General features: G+C 38.5%; 1 protein-coding gene across 1 annotated transcript in view; it reads left to right on the plus strand.

The window, feature by feature from the left end:
- The first annotated feature begins 1,050 nt into the window (after nt 1-1,050).
- The window catches only part of LOC139726902 (uncharacterized), a 34,250-nt gene continuing 15,512 nt past the window's right edge, over nt 1,051-19,788 (plus strand). Inside the window, exons 1-9 of the mRNA XM_071637896.1 lie at nt 1,051-1,402; nt 13,429-13,600; nt 15,135-15,214; nt 15,948-16,118; nt 16,587-16,796; nt 16,995-17,088; nt 17,876-18,140; nt 18,754-18,952; nt 19,562-19,653. Of these exons, the coding sequence (XP_071493997.1) occupies nt 1,154-1,402; nt 13,429-13,600; nt 15,135-15,214; nt 15,948-16,118; nt 16,587-16,796; nt 16,995-17,088; nt 17,876-18,140; nt 18,754-18,952; nt 19,562-19,653 (1,532 nt within the window). The 5' untranslated portion in view covers nt 1,051-1,153. The remainder of the gene's footprint in view (nt 1,403-13,428; nt 13,601-15,134; nt 15,215-15,947; nt 16,119-16,586; nt 16,797-16,994; nt 17,089-17,875; nt 18,141-18,753; nt 18,953-19,561; nt 19,654-19,788) is intronic.

Consider the following 19,788-nt stretch of genomic DNA (forward strand, 5'->3'; position numbering starts at 1 on the left):
TGGGGGTATAGTGAGAATGATGACACCACCTGCCTGTGTGGAGAGGAGCAGACTATGCAACATCTCCTTGTCTGTCCACTTCTACCCAGGGAGGTGGAAGAGAGAGCCTCTCTCTTCCACCTCCCTGCTTCTACCAGAGCATTACACACAAGAAGATCTGGCACCTCTAACGCCTGTACCAGGCAGTGCATCCAAAATTGGATTGGAAGAATCCATTCTGCGTAGTGACTCGAGAAGAAGAAGAATTATCTCATCAAAAAAGTTAGAAATCTGAGGCCAGATCTCACACGAAACTACACCATGCCGTTAATAGCATCCGTATCACGACGTCATTGAACATAGCCCCTATATCAAAGGATATACTTATCAACGCCGACGGATGTCCTTATAAACCTCGCAAGAGTTGATTCTCAGAATAGATATTTTGTATGTACCGTACCTTGATATGGATTTTCTGTTTTATTAGTCAATGAATACGAAAACACAAAAAAGGAAAAATGCCTTGATGATATCCAAGCAACCACACACACAGAGAGATTTTTAAACAAAATGTTTTAATTCTACTTTCTAGGTTAGACAACATTTACTTGCCACTTGCAGTCACTTTAAAGAACCTTTTTGCAAAGGTCCTTCATTACACTGGCATTCAATCTTACAACTTGGACACACACTAATCCACATTGATATGTCGAACTTAAAAGAGTACAAAATTTTCGGCGCAGGAAAGCAAACACGTCCCAAACTCCACAAACACGCCTGATGGCTATAAAACTTGCAATTCACAATTAGATAGACAAAAACTATACAACAGACAAGCAAGCATATTGTTTCTGGTACTCTGCACAAAACAAACAAGTACAGTTCCAATTCTCCCTTTGCCTCACGTTTGTGGTGCACCAAACGTGGAGAATTCGGCATTTCGGAAGTGCGTCACAGCTGAATTCGCCTGACTGTATCGATTAAAGGCCTTGGGTGATATGCGGAAAGTGTTCCAAATCCTGTTCGAGCAGAAGCTCCTCTCGCTGGCGGACAGGTACACACACAACTGCTAACCTGGACTTGGTCCCTTCTCTTTATTAGACCTGCACTATAAAATGCGCAGCTGATTTCCTTTCGAAGCCTACAGTAGTATCGGTTTAACGTCGAGATCGCAATGGCAGCCGCCACGAAATGGAAGACGGCGTCAATGAAAGTAGCTTCCCAACCGACATCTGCTCTGACTCAGGGTGCAGACGACTACGATAGCTGGGACGATAGTTTGGACGATAGCTGGCTGGACAGCGATCTTTCTGACTTCGATCTGTCTGATTGGAGCGATGATTTGGAAGCAGACAGTACGCCAAGTCGTGCGAAATCGGTCAAGAAGAAAGAAAAGGCGAAACCGCGAAAATCGATTGTGCAGGTAAACTGAGAGATTATTACATCTTCACACGTTTTATTCTTTGGAATGATTATACGCCGGATTTTGCTGTAGATTTTTTTTCTTATTTTAAAAGCGATGTACAAAATGTATTAAGGCTAGTTTCTTTACATTTTTCTGTATTTTCTTCAGCACATTCACCAATCTTACTGATCATTCTACAGTATGCCCCCCCCAAAAAAAAAACAATCACATTTTCGCACTGATAACACCCAATATGATACCTGTCTAAATGCTCCTTCAGTGTCTTAAAATATAACATTTTAGCTCTATTCTACAGAAGGCCCCATTCGATTTGGTAAAGCGATCACAGAGAAATGTGGAGGTTGTAAAGCATTTCATGAGTCTGATTCTTCCAAGTTTAGCACTTCGATGATCTTGTGTGTGAATACAATGGAAAGAACTTGGATGGAAGAGATTCCCGACATCCTCTACAAAATTCATCATTTCACTTTGACCACTGAAGCAAATTGAATTAGGTTTTCTGTAAGATGTGGGCAATGAGTTATTGTTGCATACCTTGAATTTGTATTTAGATTGATTCAATGTTTCAAAGATATCATTGCGGAGAGTCCCGTTGTATTTCTTTTTTTTTGGGGGGGGGGGGATATGGGTATAATGTAAAAGGGTGTGCCACTGCAACTGCGGATGGCTTGCACACAACCAATTCTTGGTCGACAGAGAATCAGCATGTCTTTATTGTCAGCTCCCGGTCAGGTGGGACAAAAAGAAAAGAAAAGAAAAGAAAAGAATCAAACAGAAGTGAAGGATGCTTACATTTTTGAGCAGCTTTGCGTTTCTGGCCTATATAGAGAACATTAATCCCTGGAATTTGTTCGGAAAAAAGGGAGATTTTGTCTGTAAAAGATATGAGGAAGTATAGGGACTAGAGTGTGACAGTACAGCTATCCACTTCTCTGCATGCAGTGACATACCTCCAGAAACTGCCTTCTGCTTGGAGTATCTTCCATCTATTCTTTTATTTATCTGCTTCCATACGTATCTACAAATCGTCCTGTCTATCTGTCTGTCTATTATTCATCTATCAAAATATCAACTCGCGCACTGTTTCTTTCAATCTCTCTATCTATCTACCGTGTCTATCTATCTATCGATCGATTTATAATCATTTTCCTTCTTCCTCTCTGTCTTTCTCTCATTCAATTATTTTCATCTATCTTTCTATCAGTCTGTCAGCGTTTGTAATCAATTTGTATGTGTCTATAGATACACTTTTTTAACATTTTAATAGTTCTCTCTCCTATAGCGGATACAAAGTGTTAATGCAATATGAACTGAGCTAGCCATGCTACTCTACACATATGTCAGTCACACAGAATGCCTGATGGGTATGCTATACACATAATATAGTGCATTTTTACGTTAGCGTCGGTGTCAATTCGCGAAAACATCTCGCGAAAATGCCTATGACCTTCTCATTCGCGAAAATATCTGTATGCGAAAATAACAGCGTATCGTAGGGCGTATAATAAGGGTTTTCATACCGCAACTTCCTTTACGTTCGTTTCGTCCTGTGAAGTGAAGGTCATGGTTGTGGAGGCGTTATTTACGATAGCACCATATTGTTAGGCACTGGTCACTCAAGCACAGCTAGCTACAAGTTCCCAAAGTGGCCTCACTGAAATCCGAAATGCGTCCAAGCGGAGAAGAAGAGAAATTCCTGTCCTTTTTATACACAGTATACTTCCGTGCTATAATATGCGTAGGCACGTTACACAGTTAGAATGACAACAGCTCGCACAATGCTCCTTTTTCCTGCGTGTATTACTGAACACCCTTTCCCCGTATGATGTATCTTTCGATTTTAACACCCTATACCTATGGCCAATAATGTCTCCAGAAACGTCATAGCTCACAGGTGAACTTCGGGCATGGACGCACAATAGGTTCGGAATGATAAATTCTTAATATGTCTAGACTAGGTTTACCACACCCCCTCCCCCAGAAAAAAAGGAAAAAACTAAACAACGATAGCAATAACATAATCTAAAATTGAATAAAAAACAAGATTTATAAAATTGTAATTCTTCTCCCGCTACTTGTTGGTTTGATGTGATTTGATTTCTGCATATTTTTAAAGCAAACAAGGTTAAAAGGTAAATTAGATTCGATTTCGCATATTTTCAAACAAAATGAAGGTAGAATATGCTTCGTGCTCACTTTTGTACATATTTTACCGGCGATGTTATGGGTATCTAAACATTAGCTAAACCATAAACAGCAGAGGAGAGAGTAGCCTTTTTCAAAGACTCTTTCTCTGTAATACTGAGTAATCGCAAGTGAAGGGAGCAGAGGTTCGTCACACAGTCAAACGGGCATGACATAGTGAATCCCAGTGACAGGCTGCGGCTCTTTCCCCTCAATATAATATCAGAAATAAAAGTGTGACGGTCTTTGAAAAGACTAAGAAGACGACAAGGTATTACCAAGCACATTATTACAAGCGCCAATGCTCTTGATAATTACTCTGTTAACATGTGGTTACGCTTTCAGTCTTATAACATTTTATGAATATTACAATACCGAAAGCAAGCAGTTTTTCATCATAATAAATTTCGTTATTTTTACTCAATATCAATTCATGATTTGTTTGTTGATATTAGGTTTCTTTTCAAGGCAAATTTGCAAGAAAGAAGAGTGGTGCATGATTGAATTAAAGGATTGTCCCATCGTATATAATGGAATAACCAATCTTTAAAGACAGTAAATCAATGTCGGACGGATCTATAATATCGATCATTAACTTTGGTTAGTCGAGTAAAATCTGGAGGAATACGAGTTGGATAAGACTGAGTTCTGCTTTCTATAGTTGACAGGTTTTTAAAATGCCACTGGTGATAACCTGTTGCAGTATAGAATTGCTACCTACAAAGTGCTTATGTCAGAAAGTTTTGATGCTGTGAGTCTTTCAACCAAGTTTTTGGTTGGCCAAAGGAAAGTTGATTCTGTGCAAATAAGAAGTGTGTTTTTGAAATCTTTCTAGTTCAATTTGCATCATCATTATCATTATTGCTACTGTCATTTTTTGTATTATTGTCATTATTATTGATTTTTAAGTAATCCCCTATCTCTACCAGGGCCTCTCAAACATCAACTTAGTTGCTCTGAGCTGTTCGTCTCGCTGCAAAAAAAAATAATAATAAATAAATAAATAAAATTAGATTTTCTATGTCGGGGCACTTCATCACGATTTCTCCATTATAATTAATCGTTACAAGATGTACAGTGACTAAGCGCAAAGGATATGGCTCTCCTACACGTAACTTTGAGTCTACTCTAAACGACTTCATAATGAGGATAAAGGTGCATTTCGGCGTTCGAAATACATATTTCATGCCCCAGATTTAAACTTTAGTCTAAATTTCTCTTTCTTCATTTTTTTTTTGAAATCTGACCTTCAATCAAGGCGCTTTCATTCGCACTTCTAAGTGTTCTGAGTATGTTCTTCACTAATAGTATAAATTGACACTTGTTAGCAGCAAGTCTGCATGAAGGGGAATTCTGTCCATAATTCTCTCGTCAACTGGCGAGCGTATGTGTAAACAACAACGTCTTGACAAAAGACTATTCCAGTGCACTTTAAAATCACCTGCATGCTTACTCAATAGTTGTGATTTGTTGATATCTTGTATTCTTCAATTACAAATGCCAATACTTAACCTTTACGAGAGGTCATGAAAGAACGAGTCATTATGAGTGCGTTGAGTTTATTAACAACATGTAGGCCTATACATGTGAATATGATAACATAATAACATAGGGTAAGATACAATAACATGAAAATCTTTTATGAGAATACAATGATATACAAGGTTCTTACAGCTATGCAAGCATATATTTGGCATACTTGTATTTATCTTACATAAGAATACATGTGGTATAATTGATTTAGTTTCATTGAGATTCATTTATCAATGAAAAGGCGAAGAGAATGAATAAGTATGTAATATAGACATATATGCATAGACAAAGGTTCTGGGGCCCGTTGCATAAAAGTTACTATTATGGTAACTTTGCCATCCAATGGTAACTACCATGGCAATAATACTGAACGGCCAATCAAAATCAAGAATTCCATGGAAGTTACCATTGGATGGCAAAGTTACCATAATAGTAACTTTTATGCAACGGGCCCCTGGGAAAAAAAAACAAACAAAAGATAATGTTGTTAAAGGGGAAACCAAAAGTTAGCACAAGTGCTAGTCGAGAATGGTTCTCCCATTATGGCTACATTGTATAGATGCTTATTGCAAGGCTAATTACATTTCTACATCACACCCTTTCCCTTCATAGAAAATCCTCATAAAAACAAGCTGCTTCTCTGAACTAAGTAAAGACAGAAAAAGCTGCAGAATCAAGTTTCCGTTTAAATCAACCATTCATTAATAAATGCAATAATTTGATGTCCGAATGTCTATAATTTTGGGGAAAATGCAACGTTTTAAGACAGATGCCAATGCGGCTGATGTGCGTTCCCTTTGTGTGGTTGTGCACGTGTGTGTGTGTGTGTGTGTGTGTGTGTGTGTGTGTGTGTGTGTGTGTGTGTACATGCATGTAGCCTACACGTGAACAGGCGTTGATGGGGGGGGGGGGGGCTCTTGATATACATACTGTACATAACCGAATACAATAATTCAACCGCGAATAGAGTTTTTGTTTATCGCACTACACAATCGTGTGTCTCACTATCGGATATCGTTTGGTTTGAGGGAATGAGAGAGAATGAAAACGGAACTGTGTCATCCGTTGCATACCTGGTATTGTCATTCGTTGCACACGAAAGGACAAAGTTTTTGACGCCCTTGATTCACAATGCAGCGACGGATACAATCATTGTACACAGGGTATAAGTTTGGCCACTGGTGAAAGTCAATATACACTTTAGTGTAAACTTTGCGTGTGTAGAAATCCTCGGCACTGGAAACAGTGCTCCACCGTAGTTACATGTTTATTATATCTATAGGGGCCGAGACCTGTTCTGTTTAAAACACTGTAACTTGTGCCGAGCATAACTGGGTGGCTTTCAAAATAAGAAGAAAAGACTATTCAATAGCTTTTGCAATAATCATGTTGTATAACTATATCGATTCATAAATCAGCTATTTTTAGGCATACCGAACCCCCCCCTTTAATTTAAGGCTGAAATAGACATGATAGACATTAACATTTAAAATAACACTCAAACGGAACAGTATGCTATGATTCATGAGATGAAACAAAGAAAGGATGCATGTTTTGAAAGGCATCTTTAGATCGATGTCAATATTGAGGAAAATATATATACACCACCAACATTTATCACTCATGCACCCAGGGGCAGTGCCGTATATTAAGAGAGTCTGGCCAACTCAAAAATTGAACGCCATGTCGTTACCCAGCGTACAGTGCGCTTATGGTTTTAGCGTGTGCGCTTAGGGGTTAGCGTGTACACGCAGGCGTCCCAAAGGCGCACATCACTATGTTGCTTGACTTTTTTATTGAGAAAGAGAGAGAGAAATATTGTAGGTTGTGGGAGGGACAATCATTCTTCATTCCATCCATGTGGAACAAAAGCCAACAATCAATCATTTTTACACATTCCAATAGACTCAAGCACATAAGGAAGCTGTCTAAAGGACATAATTCCTGAATAGGTACCCTACTAATAATGATGATAAATTATCGCTGCAAAAATAAAAGAAGAAGCCACAGTATGTCGTGTCGTAAACTGACTTTTATTTTTTCGTGGCCCAAAAGTAAAATCTGGTGGACCGAAAAAAAATCATGAAAAACATAAGAAAACTAAATCGGTCCTACTTAAGATAGAAACATAATTTAAAATTAAGTATTGCTGAAGTGATACAGGAACCCATGTTTAGAAAATTCAATCATCTTACCGTTATTCTGAGTTCTAAGATTTAGCAAATATATAGGCTTTATAGACTTTAATCAAAGTTGATGCCTATTCAGGTGCGATGGTCAAAACTTACGTTTGAAATGAGAAAGTGCCGGGGAGCATTTGCAGACATTATTGTAAACATCCGACATTTGTTTTTAGCCGATTGTAAAGAGCCGAAAGTTACCATTATTCATTTCTGATAGTAAAGGCAATCATCCAACATTTACTAGTATTTTAACACCTTACGGAGCCGAATGTTACCGTTAGTCATTTTCAAAAATAAAAGCAAACAACCGGCATTCATTTTAGCATTTTACGGAGCTGAATGTTATCCTTATTTCTTTTCCCAACATGAAAGCAAACATCCGCTATTTATTTTATCATCTAACTGAGCCGATTCATACCCTTAATCATTTCCAAATGTAAAAGCAACAATCTGTTATTTATTCTAGCATCGTACGGAGCAGAATATTACCGTGTTCATTTCCAAATTTAAAAGCAAACATCCGACATTTATTCTATTATCGTACGGAGGCAACGTATACTGCTGTCCACTTCCGAAAGTGAAATGAATCAATAATTAGCCGAATGTTACTGTTATTCATTTCGAAATACAATAGCAAACATCCGACATTTATTTTAGTATCATATGAAGCAGAATGTTACTGCTATTCACTTCCAAACGTAAAAGCAAGCGTTTGACATTTATTTTGGCATCTTCCGGAGCCGAATGTTATTGCTATTTATACTTTCGAAAGTAAAAGCAAACATCCGACATTTATTTAACCCTATATTTTAACTGGGCTATTTGAGACCAAGTTTTTGCTGGGGGGGGGGGGGGGGTCAAATTGCCCCCCCCCCCCCGCCCCCCATTCAGATCTCGGCCGCCGATCGCGCGATCGCCTGAACATAGAGCTGGATGTCAACTATGATACAAGATTACATGATCATACAATAGAAAAATGTTGATTTTATATTTTTAATAAATTAATTATGCAAATTTCTGCATGAAATCATATTTTCACCTATAACTCCATCAAAGCGAATGAAGGATTGCTATTCTTGTGTCAGAGTTCCTCAAGACACATCAAACAATTTTCTTGTAAAAAAAATAGCGCAATCAAAATCAGTTTCTTCTGTTTTTGTTTATTGTTTTGTTAATTTCTTATGTATTTTGTTGTTTTTTCGACCTTTTGTTTTCTATTGTCTTTTGCCAAAATTTGTTGCAGGCACTTTTTCAAGCTTATCTACATTAGAATTGATTAATTTCAATGTTCAGAAGTCGAAATAATCTAATTTCAATGAAAAAAGTCATGAAACGACGCGGCAAAATCTTTGCGCGTTGCGGAATCGTGGCGCGAAATGTCGAGGGGGGATCAATTTGATCCCTCCCCCCCCCCCCCAGTTTAAATAGGGTTAATCATCGTACAGAGTTGAATATTATTGTTATTAATTTTCGAACATCAAAGCAAATATCCGACATTTATTTTAGCATCTTCCGAAGCCGAATGTTATCCTTATTCATTTCCGAACACAAAATCAAATATCTGACATTAGTTTTAGCACCGTACGGAGCTGAATATCCAAAAGTATAAGCAACCATTCGGCATTTATTTTAGTATCATACGGAGTCGAATATTACCGTTATTCATTTCCAAAAATAAAAGCAAACATCTGACATTTATTTTAGCATCTTACGGAGCCGATTATGCTGTTCATTTCCAAAAGTAAAGGCAAACATTCGACTTTTTTTAGTGGGTCGATCGGGCCACCAAAATCTTCATTTCTGAAATTTCGGTGGCCTGACGTGCGTTTTTGGTGGCCCCGGGCCACTGGGCCACCGTTAAATATCTTTCCCTACGCGTCATTGTGTAGTAATGATGGCTTGCAAATAGGGCCTATAAATGTTTGATTTCAAGTTGGTGCATTGGGTAATCTCCAAGGTATGGAGGAACTGCATGGGTAATAATATTTCTACGATAGATAGTAGAATTTTACCTGACATTGGTCCTTGACCTTTATCCCTTCCCATGCCCCCATCCCCCCCCCCAAAAAAAAAAAAGAAAAAAAGAAAAAAGATTTAAAAAATGAATAGATAAATCACAAGAGAATCAAGGTCGGGCAGTACGTTTCGTCTGAAAATACATGCACTCACCATCAGAAATTGTACGTAGATATCGAGGAAATAGTAATATTCTCAGAATTTAACCATTATATACATTATTTTCTCTTCCCACCTCCCTGTTTTGACCGTTCACTTTGAGCGTGTTTACACGAAAGAGTTTATGAGCTAAAACAAAACTTTGCTCACTCATTACATGCATTCATGTCAAATTTCATTACAAACGGTGTCCACAAAATTGATTATGGAATGAAGGACGAAGGACGAAAGACGGAAGGACACACGAACAACCAAAATTTAATGCCTCAGGCGACTATATGTTGTGGCGGTGACATACAAATGTGAATCAAAACCTGAATAGTCTGAAAGACACCACGAGGAATCCAAGGAAAACAAATCATATAATTCTCCCGTCGCACTCTGATTAACCACTTTTTTTCCTTCGTAAAGGAAAGCGGTGCATCATTACACTTGAACCAGGTCGATTCGCGCAACGCCATGCTGCACAGGAATTAAGGCGTGACGAATCTTTAGTTTATCGCAGCTAGTTATCAAAATATATTTCATACTTTCTACTTCAATAAGTGGACAACGGCAATGTTTGTCCCCACTGCATGCACCGTGGCTGATATTGGGGATGTCCCAAAAGGCAGGCAATATTAGCGCGTAGCTGCGCAGGATGAACAATGGGCACTGCGTATGAGCTCTGCTTGCGCCCGCGTGACTGACTTTGGTAACGACATGGCGCCTGTAGATCACGGGACCAGCTTTTGACCAATCACAGGCTTCAAAACACGTAAGCCGAAAACCGAGTTGGCCAGACTCTCTTAATATACGGCACTGCCCAGGGGATATTGTCCTGTATATCATAATAGTATTTAGATAGCTCATTCGTTATGTAGTCCTATGCACAACATTTTTAATTTTCAAAACAATTCATAGTGCAACCCTCAAAGGGTGAACATTTGAAAAGCTCAATAATGGAGATGAGGCAAGACAATTTTGTCCAAATTTATCCCATTTCTGCCGGTTGTTGCATAATAAAAAAACAAACAAGGTTTTATGGATTATGGATTATGTCTCATAACTGTAGGAATATCTACATGATTTATGACAGATGTTATGTAGAATGTGTGTAATTTTTTTTTGAATTGTTATATTCTCAAAGGAAATGGAATTAATAAAAAGATCACTGAAAAAAAAAAAAGTGTGTACATGCATGTAGCCTACACGTGAACAGGCGTTGATGGGGGGGGGGGGGGGGGGGCTCTTGATATACATACTGTACATAACCGAATACAATAATTCAACCGCGAATAGAGTTTTTGTTTATCGCACTACACAATCGTGTGTCTCACTATCGGATATCGTTTGGTTTGAGGGAATGAGAGAGAATGAAAACGGAACTGTGTCATCCGTTGCATACCTGGTATTGTCATTCGTTGCACACGAAAGGACAAAGTTTTTGACGCCCTTGATTCACAATGCAGCGACGGATACAATCATTGTACACAGGGTATAAGTTTGGCCACTGGTGAAAGTCAATATACACTTTAGTGTAAACTTTGCGTGTGTAGAAATCCTCGGCACTGGAAACAGTGCTCCACCGTAGTTACATGTTTATTATATCTATAGGGGCCGAGACCTGTTCTGTTTAAAACACTGTAACTTGTGCCGAGCATAACTGGGTGGCTTTCAAAATAAGAAGAAAAGACTATTCAATAGCTTTTGCAATAATTATGTTGTATAACTATATCGATTCATAGATCAGCTATTTTTAGGCATACCGACCCCCCCCCCCTTAAAGGCTGAAATAGACATGATAGACATTAACATTTAAAATAACACTCAAACGGAACAGTATGTTATGATTCATGTGATGAAACAAAGAAAGGATGCATGTTTTGAAAGGCATCTTTAGATCGATGTCAATACTGAGGAAAATATATATACACCACAAACATTTATCACTCATGCACCCAGGGGATATTGTTTTATAGTATTTAGATAGCTCATTCGTTATGTAGGCCTATGCACAACATTTTTAATTTTCAAAACAATTCATAGTGCAACCCTCAAAGGGTGAACATTTGAGAAGCTCAATAATGGAGATGAGGCAAGATAATTTTGTCCAAATTTATCCCATTTCTGCCGGTTGTTGCATATCAAAAAACAAACAAGGAAACAAACTACAGATGATTTGTTTCAACTAAATGTAATTCATTGACTTGATGAGGTGCAGTTGCTGAACATTCAGCGCTTCGTATGACACGGACCGCACAATGACAAGGCGACGTAAAGCTCGCCAAGGTGCGTTGTCGCCTTTTTACCCTAAACGAGACACGAGCTTCACCCTTGCAATAAAACATACATGTATAAACAAAATTTACAGCAAATTGATGATGTAGAATGGTATCTCGTGCCATTGGCTAGTGGTGATTGGTAGGTAGGTCAAAATATCAAAAGTGGAAATTGAAAGGACTTGTGTATTAAGAAAAAAAGGGTAAATAAGTGGTACAGTCACTTAGTCGGAATTAATGGCCTTTAGCAGGGAGGGTACACCTCCCAGACTTTAGTAAGTGAAATGTCAGGTCAATGGTAATTTGCTTCCTTAAACATTGTTAAAGGTATTAGGACCAGTAAATTTCATGGCTGAAAGTATAATATAATGATTACGTCCAGTGTAAGTCCCAAAGACAAAATGGTAATTGAAAGGTGTGCCAACGGTATGCTTGTTTCCGTACGAATATCTCCGAGACAGGAAATTTACATGTATAAAATTGAAGTGATGTGATGTGATGATCCCACTGGCAACTGGAGTGTGAAAGGGAGGTCAATGATAGGTTTTTCCACTTCAACAGAAAAATGGTGTATTGAAAGCTAGAACAAATCAATAAAAGTTGATGCATTGCTCTCGACCAATGATATTGCAGGATTCTCTCCACCCGTTCTATAATCATGATAATGGTACTTGCAGTGGCGGATCCCGGGGAGCTCACCGGGCGCGAGCCTCCTTTATTTTTGCTAAAACAACAACAAACAAAAATAAAATGGGGGGGGGGGGGCTGCGACCCCCTTTAATTTTGTAAAGGCGCCCCTCCCCCCTCTATGGAATTCCTGCATCTCCCCCTGAATTGAATGGTAATCCCAATGGTGAGAGGTAGGCATATATCAAAAGGAACCTATGACCCTGCACCACAAAACAAACAAAAAGTCGCCAGAAATGGATTTCTAGTTAAGAGCATTATTCAGAAAGAGCAGACTTCAAGCTTTAAAATGATGTATAACTCGAATCATATCTACTCTCCTAACCTATCTTGATATTGGAAAGAAAGCACACATTCAAGAAAAGTGTGAACTGAGAAAAGAGGCTCTGAAGCACAGTGTCAATTCAAGCGTTTAATCTTCACCAAGCCGTGCTACCTGTGCAATGAATGGGACAAAAAAGCAGGATGAAAACTACCGGTTTAACCACAATGAAGGGATTATCAGATTAAGCTTTAATTGCGCACGTTCTATTAACACATTCTGTCCATGATAAATGTCAACTTTCAAATCAGGAGCATTATGCTTTCTAAAGTTATTAGAGTTGATGGTGATGAGTGTGTACAGGGTTTTATTAAGAAATGAAAGGGGGACTCTAAAGACACATCTAATCACTCTATTCTATAAAAAAAAAATGTTCGAGATAAACTGCTAAAAATCACACTTTTCTGTTCATTTCATGCTACCAAATTTAAGCATAATGTAGAAGAAGACTTGCTCTTTCAGAAAATATAAAAAAGTCAAGATTAACGAAATGGAGCCTTTCCACCTATTGTCAGTCCTCACAGAAAATCAGTGTGTGTGACTTTTTGTTCGTTTTGTGATGCGCGGTCACTAATGGTACATGTATAAGATAGGCTTTCTACCATGTCTATACTCCATAAAGAGTTGCACTTGAAACCCTAGCACTCGCTGATTGCACCATCATTGTCCTACCCGCAGATTGCCCGCTCTGGACAGCTAGAAAACCTCCGGACCCTGCTAAATGAACTCGACGACGATGATGTCAACAACGAGATCAATGAACACGACGGAAAAAACTATAGCGCCCTCCATTATGCCGCTCAAAGTGATAACGTGGAGATGGTCAGGCTTCTGGTTAACCGGGGAGCAGGTATTTTTATGTCCCATCTTTCTATGCTCTCGTTCATTGCTAGTATTCCAATGGTAATAATAATAATAATCATTATAATAATCATAATAACAATAATAATTCACAATGAGTAGTATTATATTCTTTTTTCTCTAGATTTTTTGTTATTCGTCTGTAGGTTGTTGTTTGTCTCTGTCAAAGAGTCTTAGAAATTCTTATATATAGTTACCAAATAATATTTCTGACTTTCAGATGTGTTACACATTTCTCTGACCAGCGTGCAATGATTGTGCTTTTTATTTCACTTTGTGCAACTTTAATGAATCTAACAATGTCCTTCTAGTCTTTGTCTTGAATACATAATTAGGGCCTACAGATAAAGTGGAGTCCAGAGATGCGTTTAAAAAGAAATAGCACTCTAAGATCAGGCTGACTCTTCTTCTGTCCCGATTCTGTCTGTCAGATTTGTACTCAGTCTGTCAATTCCAATTTAGAGGTGGAGCGAACCGTTTAACTTTTAGCTTGAGGTTATTGGCATTTCTTCATACACTTATCATTTTCTTAAAATTACATTCTGTAGATAACGAATGATGTCTACATAGCGTGTGTCAAAGTTAACATAAGCCTTTCTCCTGGGGCAATGATGAGCAAAAACAATATCTGGACTTTTTCTTGAACTGTACACTGTAAAAACATCGGTGTTAGATTTAACACCACGGGTGTTAAATCTAACACCGATCAAACTTCAATAGAGGACCACACCCACAGGTGTAGAAAATGCACTGTGATGGTGTTGAAAAGTGTTCACCTGACACTTCGTGGTGTTAATTTGACACTGTACCTGGTGTTATTTTGACTCTGTACTGGTGTTAATTCAAAAATGACACCACATGGTATTGATTTTATATTTGTTGGTGTTAATATCAATGGTTTAACACCCGTCCAGCTTCAATAAGAGACCACACCCGCTGGTGTTACTTTGGTGTAAATTTATTTTCACATTTTTTCAAAAAATTTAGTATTTTAATGTAAAATTCATGATCGTCTTGTTTAAATTAAAAATCAGCAAGAAGTGCAGTTACTAAGAAACTCTTCAAAAAACAGTTTCAAATTTGGAAATGACACCCGGAGGTGTTAATTCAACACCATAAATGAGCACCGAAAATTTAACACCAGCTCGGTGTTCACTATTTAACACCGGACTTTTTGCAGTGTATCTTACACTTTTACGCATACTTTTACCAATATTTTCTTTTAAACTGAAGATTACACATTCCATAAATTAGTATATGGCAAAAGATTTAAACCTATGTAAGTCCCAATTCTAAGTCCTTCTGTTACAGCAGTCCTCCTATTTCCACAACTTTGTTTTTGTGTTGTCATAAAAGTAGCAGCATAACTAGTACATTGTACCTCTGTACGTTCCGATCCCGTGTTCTGTATGTCTTTATAAATGAACGGTCATTACTCAATGATATCTTGACTTGTCATGACAATATTGATTTTGTTTGCCAACCTAGTGAACTCATCCTAACAATGATTTCGTAAAATTTAGACGTGAATGACATCGGCGAGGCTTCTAGACGACCGCTTCATTTCGCCGCAGCAGCCAGAAAGGAGAAAGACCAAACCAAGGTAATCTTAAAGGGGGATCTGTACGAGCTACATATTCGTTTGAATCATTTTGTTTTTAGGTTATATTTTGAAACACATCCCATAGTTATCATTTTGAGTCTGTACCTTTTCATTCTGAATGTATAAATTCTAATAGGCGGCTCATCGAATTGCAATATTATAGTTATCATAATAGTAAACATATTATAGAATAACCATAATTTCTTTTTACAATTCACACAACGTCTTTGACGGGTGTGACGTTCTGGTCCGTTAAGGAATTTCCTCTCATGGTTTCATTCCCATTACGACGCGAAAAGGCACATAATGACTTATTGTGCTGTTCGCAAGCGAGCAGTGAAGTTGTTCACGAAAAGGAAACGAAAATATAATAGTGATGGACCATCGATACATGCTTATTCTTCACGAAAAGAAAAACATAATAAACGAACAACGAACAGGAATAAAAATATTCAAATTCAGTTTTGTGTGTGTGTGTGCGTGTGTGTGTGTGCGCGCGTTTGTGCGTGTGTGCTTTCTTGTTTTGTTGTTGTTGTTTTGTTGTTGTTGGTTTGTTGTTGTTGTTTGTTTTTTTACCAGTGATGTATTAATGATACGAATAGTGATGATAGCTATGATTCGTATGATGTAAGGCCCGGAAGTATACTTCGAATCTTTATTATGGAAACAAAATCGTTCCTCTTCGCAGTCTGAAGTCGGGAAGAGGCTCTCAAAGCTTCCAGAAGGGGCAAAGCGGAGGATGTCAAAAGCGCCAAGCGACAGCGTTACGAGGATCCTCGTGAACGGTGGGGCAGAAGTAAATGCCCAAGACAACAGAGGGCGCACTCCACTTTATATAGCCGCTTCGCTCGGGAACTCCGAAACGGCGAGTCATCTGCTAGAGAGTGAAGCTATAGATATTGAGGTATGTAGGCCCTAACCTTGCTGATAACTTTTTTTTCTCCTGTAACATCAAAAAGGAATAAAACATTAGCTTTGATGTGTACAACGTAGGCCCTAACAATTATAAGCATTGATTTGACTGAATGCTGCTATCAGAATGCAACCACATGTCCAGCATTTGTGTCGATAGCTAACATTCCCATGGCCCTTGATATAGGAAAAGACAATAGCTGTTCGGAAATGCCATCATTACTTCAGAATTTTCTTAAGCTCAGGCGTTCACCATCAATGTCAAACGTTGTTTTGACCGTGTAAATGCTGCCATTACGAATACCACCACAGCAGCCTTTGTGTCAACAAATATAGCACTCTCGTTGTCTCTGCTAAAGCCGTAAAAAATAACTGTCTTGTAATCCTGTTATCACTTAAGCTTTACTTTTACTTTGCAACGTGTTCGACACACGACCTGGCTCATGGTGCACCATCATAGTGCGTGGACCAACGCGGCATTACGGCCCTCCTTGCCGCCTGCTTCTACGGGAAGACGGACGTCGCACTCATGCTCATCAACAAAGGCGCCAATCTGAACGTGTGGGACGACAACTTCGATACCCCACTCCATTTCGCCTTCAGGGAGGGCAACAAAAAGGTCGCCCGCAGAATCATCGAGAAGGGGAAGCAGGAGAAATGCTTGTCCGAGGTGAGATTGTCATTAATTCTTCATCTCTTCCTCTCCATTCATCCCTATCTCTTTCATATGATATATGTTATGCATGTATGTATTTATCATTGTGTATATTACATCTAAAGTATGAAACATATTAATAGAATGGTTACTACTGTTGTATTACATGGATAACTGCAAGCAGAAAAATGTCATGCTATCTTTCACCCCCAGCTGCTGGTAGAAACCAACCAGAACGTTGTGGCGCCGATTCACGAGGCGGTGAGATATGGCCACAAAGACCTGGTCCAACTCGCTCTGGAACACGGTGAGGTCGACAGACTAGGCACAGGGCCTTGGTCTTTTTCTTCCTTTCATTTCCTTCTTTCTGAATTGAAATGCAGTGGTTACTGCTGCCATTTTTTTTTTTGGAATATGAATAGAAAATAATGTCTCTGTGAGTAATTATTATTGCCTCCCCACCGGGAAAAATTATAATGATTGTATTAAGGCCTATTTTTGTTTTTTGTTTACGTTTTTTGATTTTTGATTACGTGTATGTGTCTTTCATTATCATGTTTTTATGTTGTTTGTAATAAATATTGTTCAGTGGATTACGTTGTAAGGCTGTTGGATAACCGAAAGGGATACTTTGAAAAAAAAAGCATAATAAACCAATAAGGGAAATATATGCACAAAGCGAATCAATGTTACAAAAATAGCTTAAGTGACAGAAGAAACAAAAAATAAACAGCGATTTAATTTAGTGAAACATGAAATGTTAAAGAATAAATATAAAAAAATCTGATCTCCCTCTCTCTTCCTTATACTGGCAGTGCAGACATCTTCACTCATGCATTGCATCCGGTATTGCTTAGGAATAATATGTGATCTTATTGATCTAATGCTATATAGAGCAGGCGGAGACATGACCGAAAGACGCTTTAGTATCATTTCAATTAAGATTAATGAAATGTAATAGGTATAATTACATCTGTTAAATAATATATCTGTGCGTGTGCACATGCGCGTATGGAGTGTGCTTCGATGTATGTTTTCCTAAAGCTAAAGCAAAAAAAAAAAATAGAACTGTTAGTCTTTTTTTTTTTGTACAGTGGGAACTGGGCAGCGTGACGAAATAGACAATGAAGAAAAGGACGATGACGATTCCGATGACGATGACGAAGATGTGCTCAACTACGGCGGCGAAAACGACAACACTCCCCTCCACGAAGCCTGTATTGTCGGCCGTCTGGAAATGGTCAAGATGTTGTGTGAAAAGGGCGCGAAAATTAACGTCCAAAACTGGGACTATCTATCCCCACTGCATTTTGCCTGCGCAAACAACCATCAACAAGTTGCTGAATATTTGATCGAAAAGTAAGTGTCGAATATCCGCCCAAAGGTGTGAAAGATTTATGCTGTCCATCATTCTTCAGCAAAACAAAGCTTACTTTCTTCTACCGTAAGTCTTAAAAAATTACAACGAGACCGTCCGTAACAATAACTATGAAAATAGTGCGTCAATCCAAATACAATTTCAGGGTATGACAATGTAACTTATTACCCACATCCTACACAAAACACCATCCGATTTGCTTCAGTGGTCGAAGAGGAATGAGGATCTTTGTAGAGCGAGTCGGGAATCCCTTCCCTCCAAGTTCTGTCCATTGTGTTCACAGTTCCAAGAGCATCCGAGTGCTGAACTTGGAAGAAACAGGCCCATGACATGCTTTACAACAATCCATAATTCTCTTTTACCACTTAACCGAATTGACTGGGGTTTACTGCAAAATGTTGGAAAGAAGTTTCGTTCCCTGAAATAGCATTTAGACGAATCAATCATTTTGAAAGTTATCAATGCGAAAATCGATTGTATTTTTTTGGACGTATTGCATTTATTCTTTCAAATATTGCAAAATCGTTTGAACTATGAAAAATTTGAACACATTACGTAACTTGAATTTTTTTTTCTTCTCTCTCTTTCTCTCAGGGGGGCAATCATGAGCCTAGACGACGAGGGTCTGACACCTCTCCAGACGGCGGCCAACTCCAAAAGCTTTGACACCATTATCGCCCTGCTCGATTACCAGCGCAACCTGGACACGAGCACGAACGCCAAAGACAACCAGGACGCCGCCGCCGAGCTACTCAAGTGGGCGGCAGAAGAGAACAAGGCCGATACTTTGCAGGTAGGTCGCGTGTTATCTGTCGTGCTTTTCTAGCTTAGTAATACCTCAATTGTATTTCTTCGTTACTTTTTCTCACCAAATCAATGGTGCCTTTCCTGATACTTCCCCTCTACCCATTCTTTTTCCTATATCTTTACAGTTGCCTCTGTTTCATCGTGCACATCTTCTTCTTCTCATGCCTCTTCATTTCAAGTCTTTTTTCTTTGTTCTTGTTTACATTCCTTTTCTTTCCTTTCCCGTGTTTTCTTCCTTTTCCCTTGTCCCCGTCCTCCTTTTCTCTTGCTATCACGCCTTCCTTTTCTCTTTTCTTTTCCACCAGTCCACTCTCCTTCCGTTTTCTTCATTTAGATTTGCCCTCTACTAGATGAGTATTGCACAATTTTAGGGATTCTTATTTGTTTATTATTTTATTCTGTGCCACTTCGAAGAGAAATTGATAGGATATCCATCTGATCAGCAAAAGATATATATATAAGGCATATGACCTTCATTGGGATACTTTTATTACCTCGATCGCTTGGAATACGTAAAGTTCCACGAATTCTGGCAGTAAAGGGCAAAAACTTTAATCGTAGATGCTTTGCATTCGTTTTTCTCTCTTTGATTTAGCTACTTCTTCACCAAGGCCGCAAACTACATGGCATGAGCGATGACGACATCACAAAGTTCATCCAAGGCGCATCGAAGAACGGACACACTGAGTGAGTCCAACTGGAATCAAATTTACTACCAAATGTATATTATCATAAGTACTCACTAAAACAGCAGAAGTTATGCTATGTTTATTATCATTAAAAAATGCTTCCCTCAGCATTTTACAATTTTTCGTCACTCAA

The sequence above is a fragment of the Diadema antillarum genome, unplaced genomic scaffold (genome assembly GCF_040938485.1).
Source record: "Diadema antillarum isolate AM-2024a unplaced genomic scaffold, OU_Dant_1.0 seq00000103_RagTag, whole genome shotgun sequence".
NCBI lineage: Eukaryota > Metazoa > Echinodermata > Echinoidea > Diadematoida > Diadematidae > Diadema > Diadema antillarum.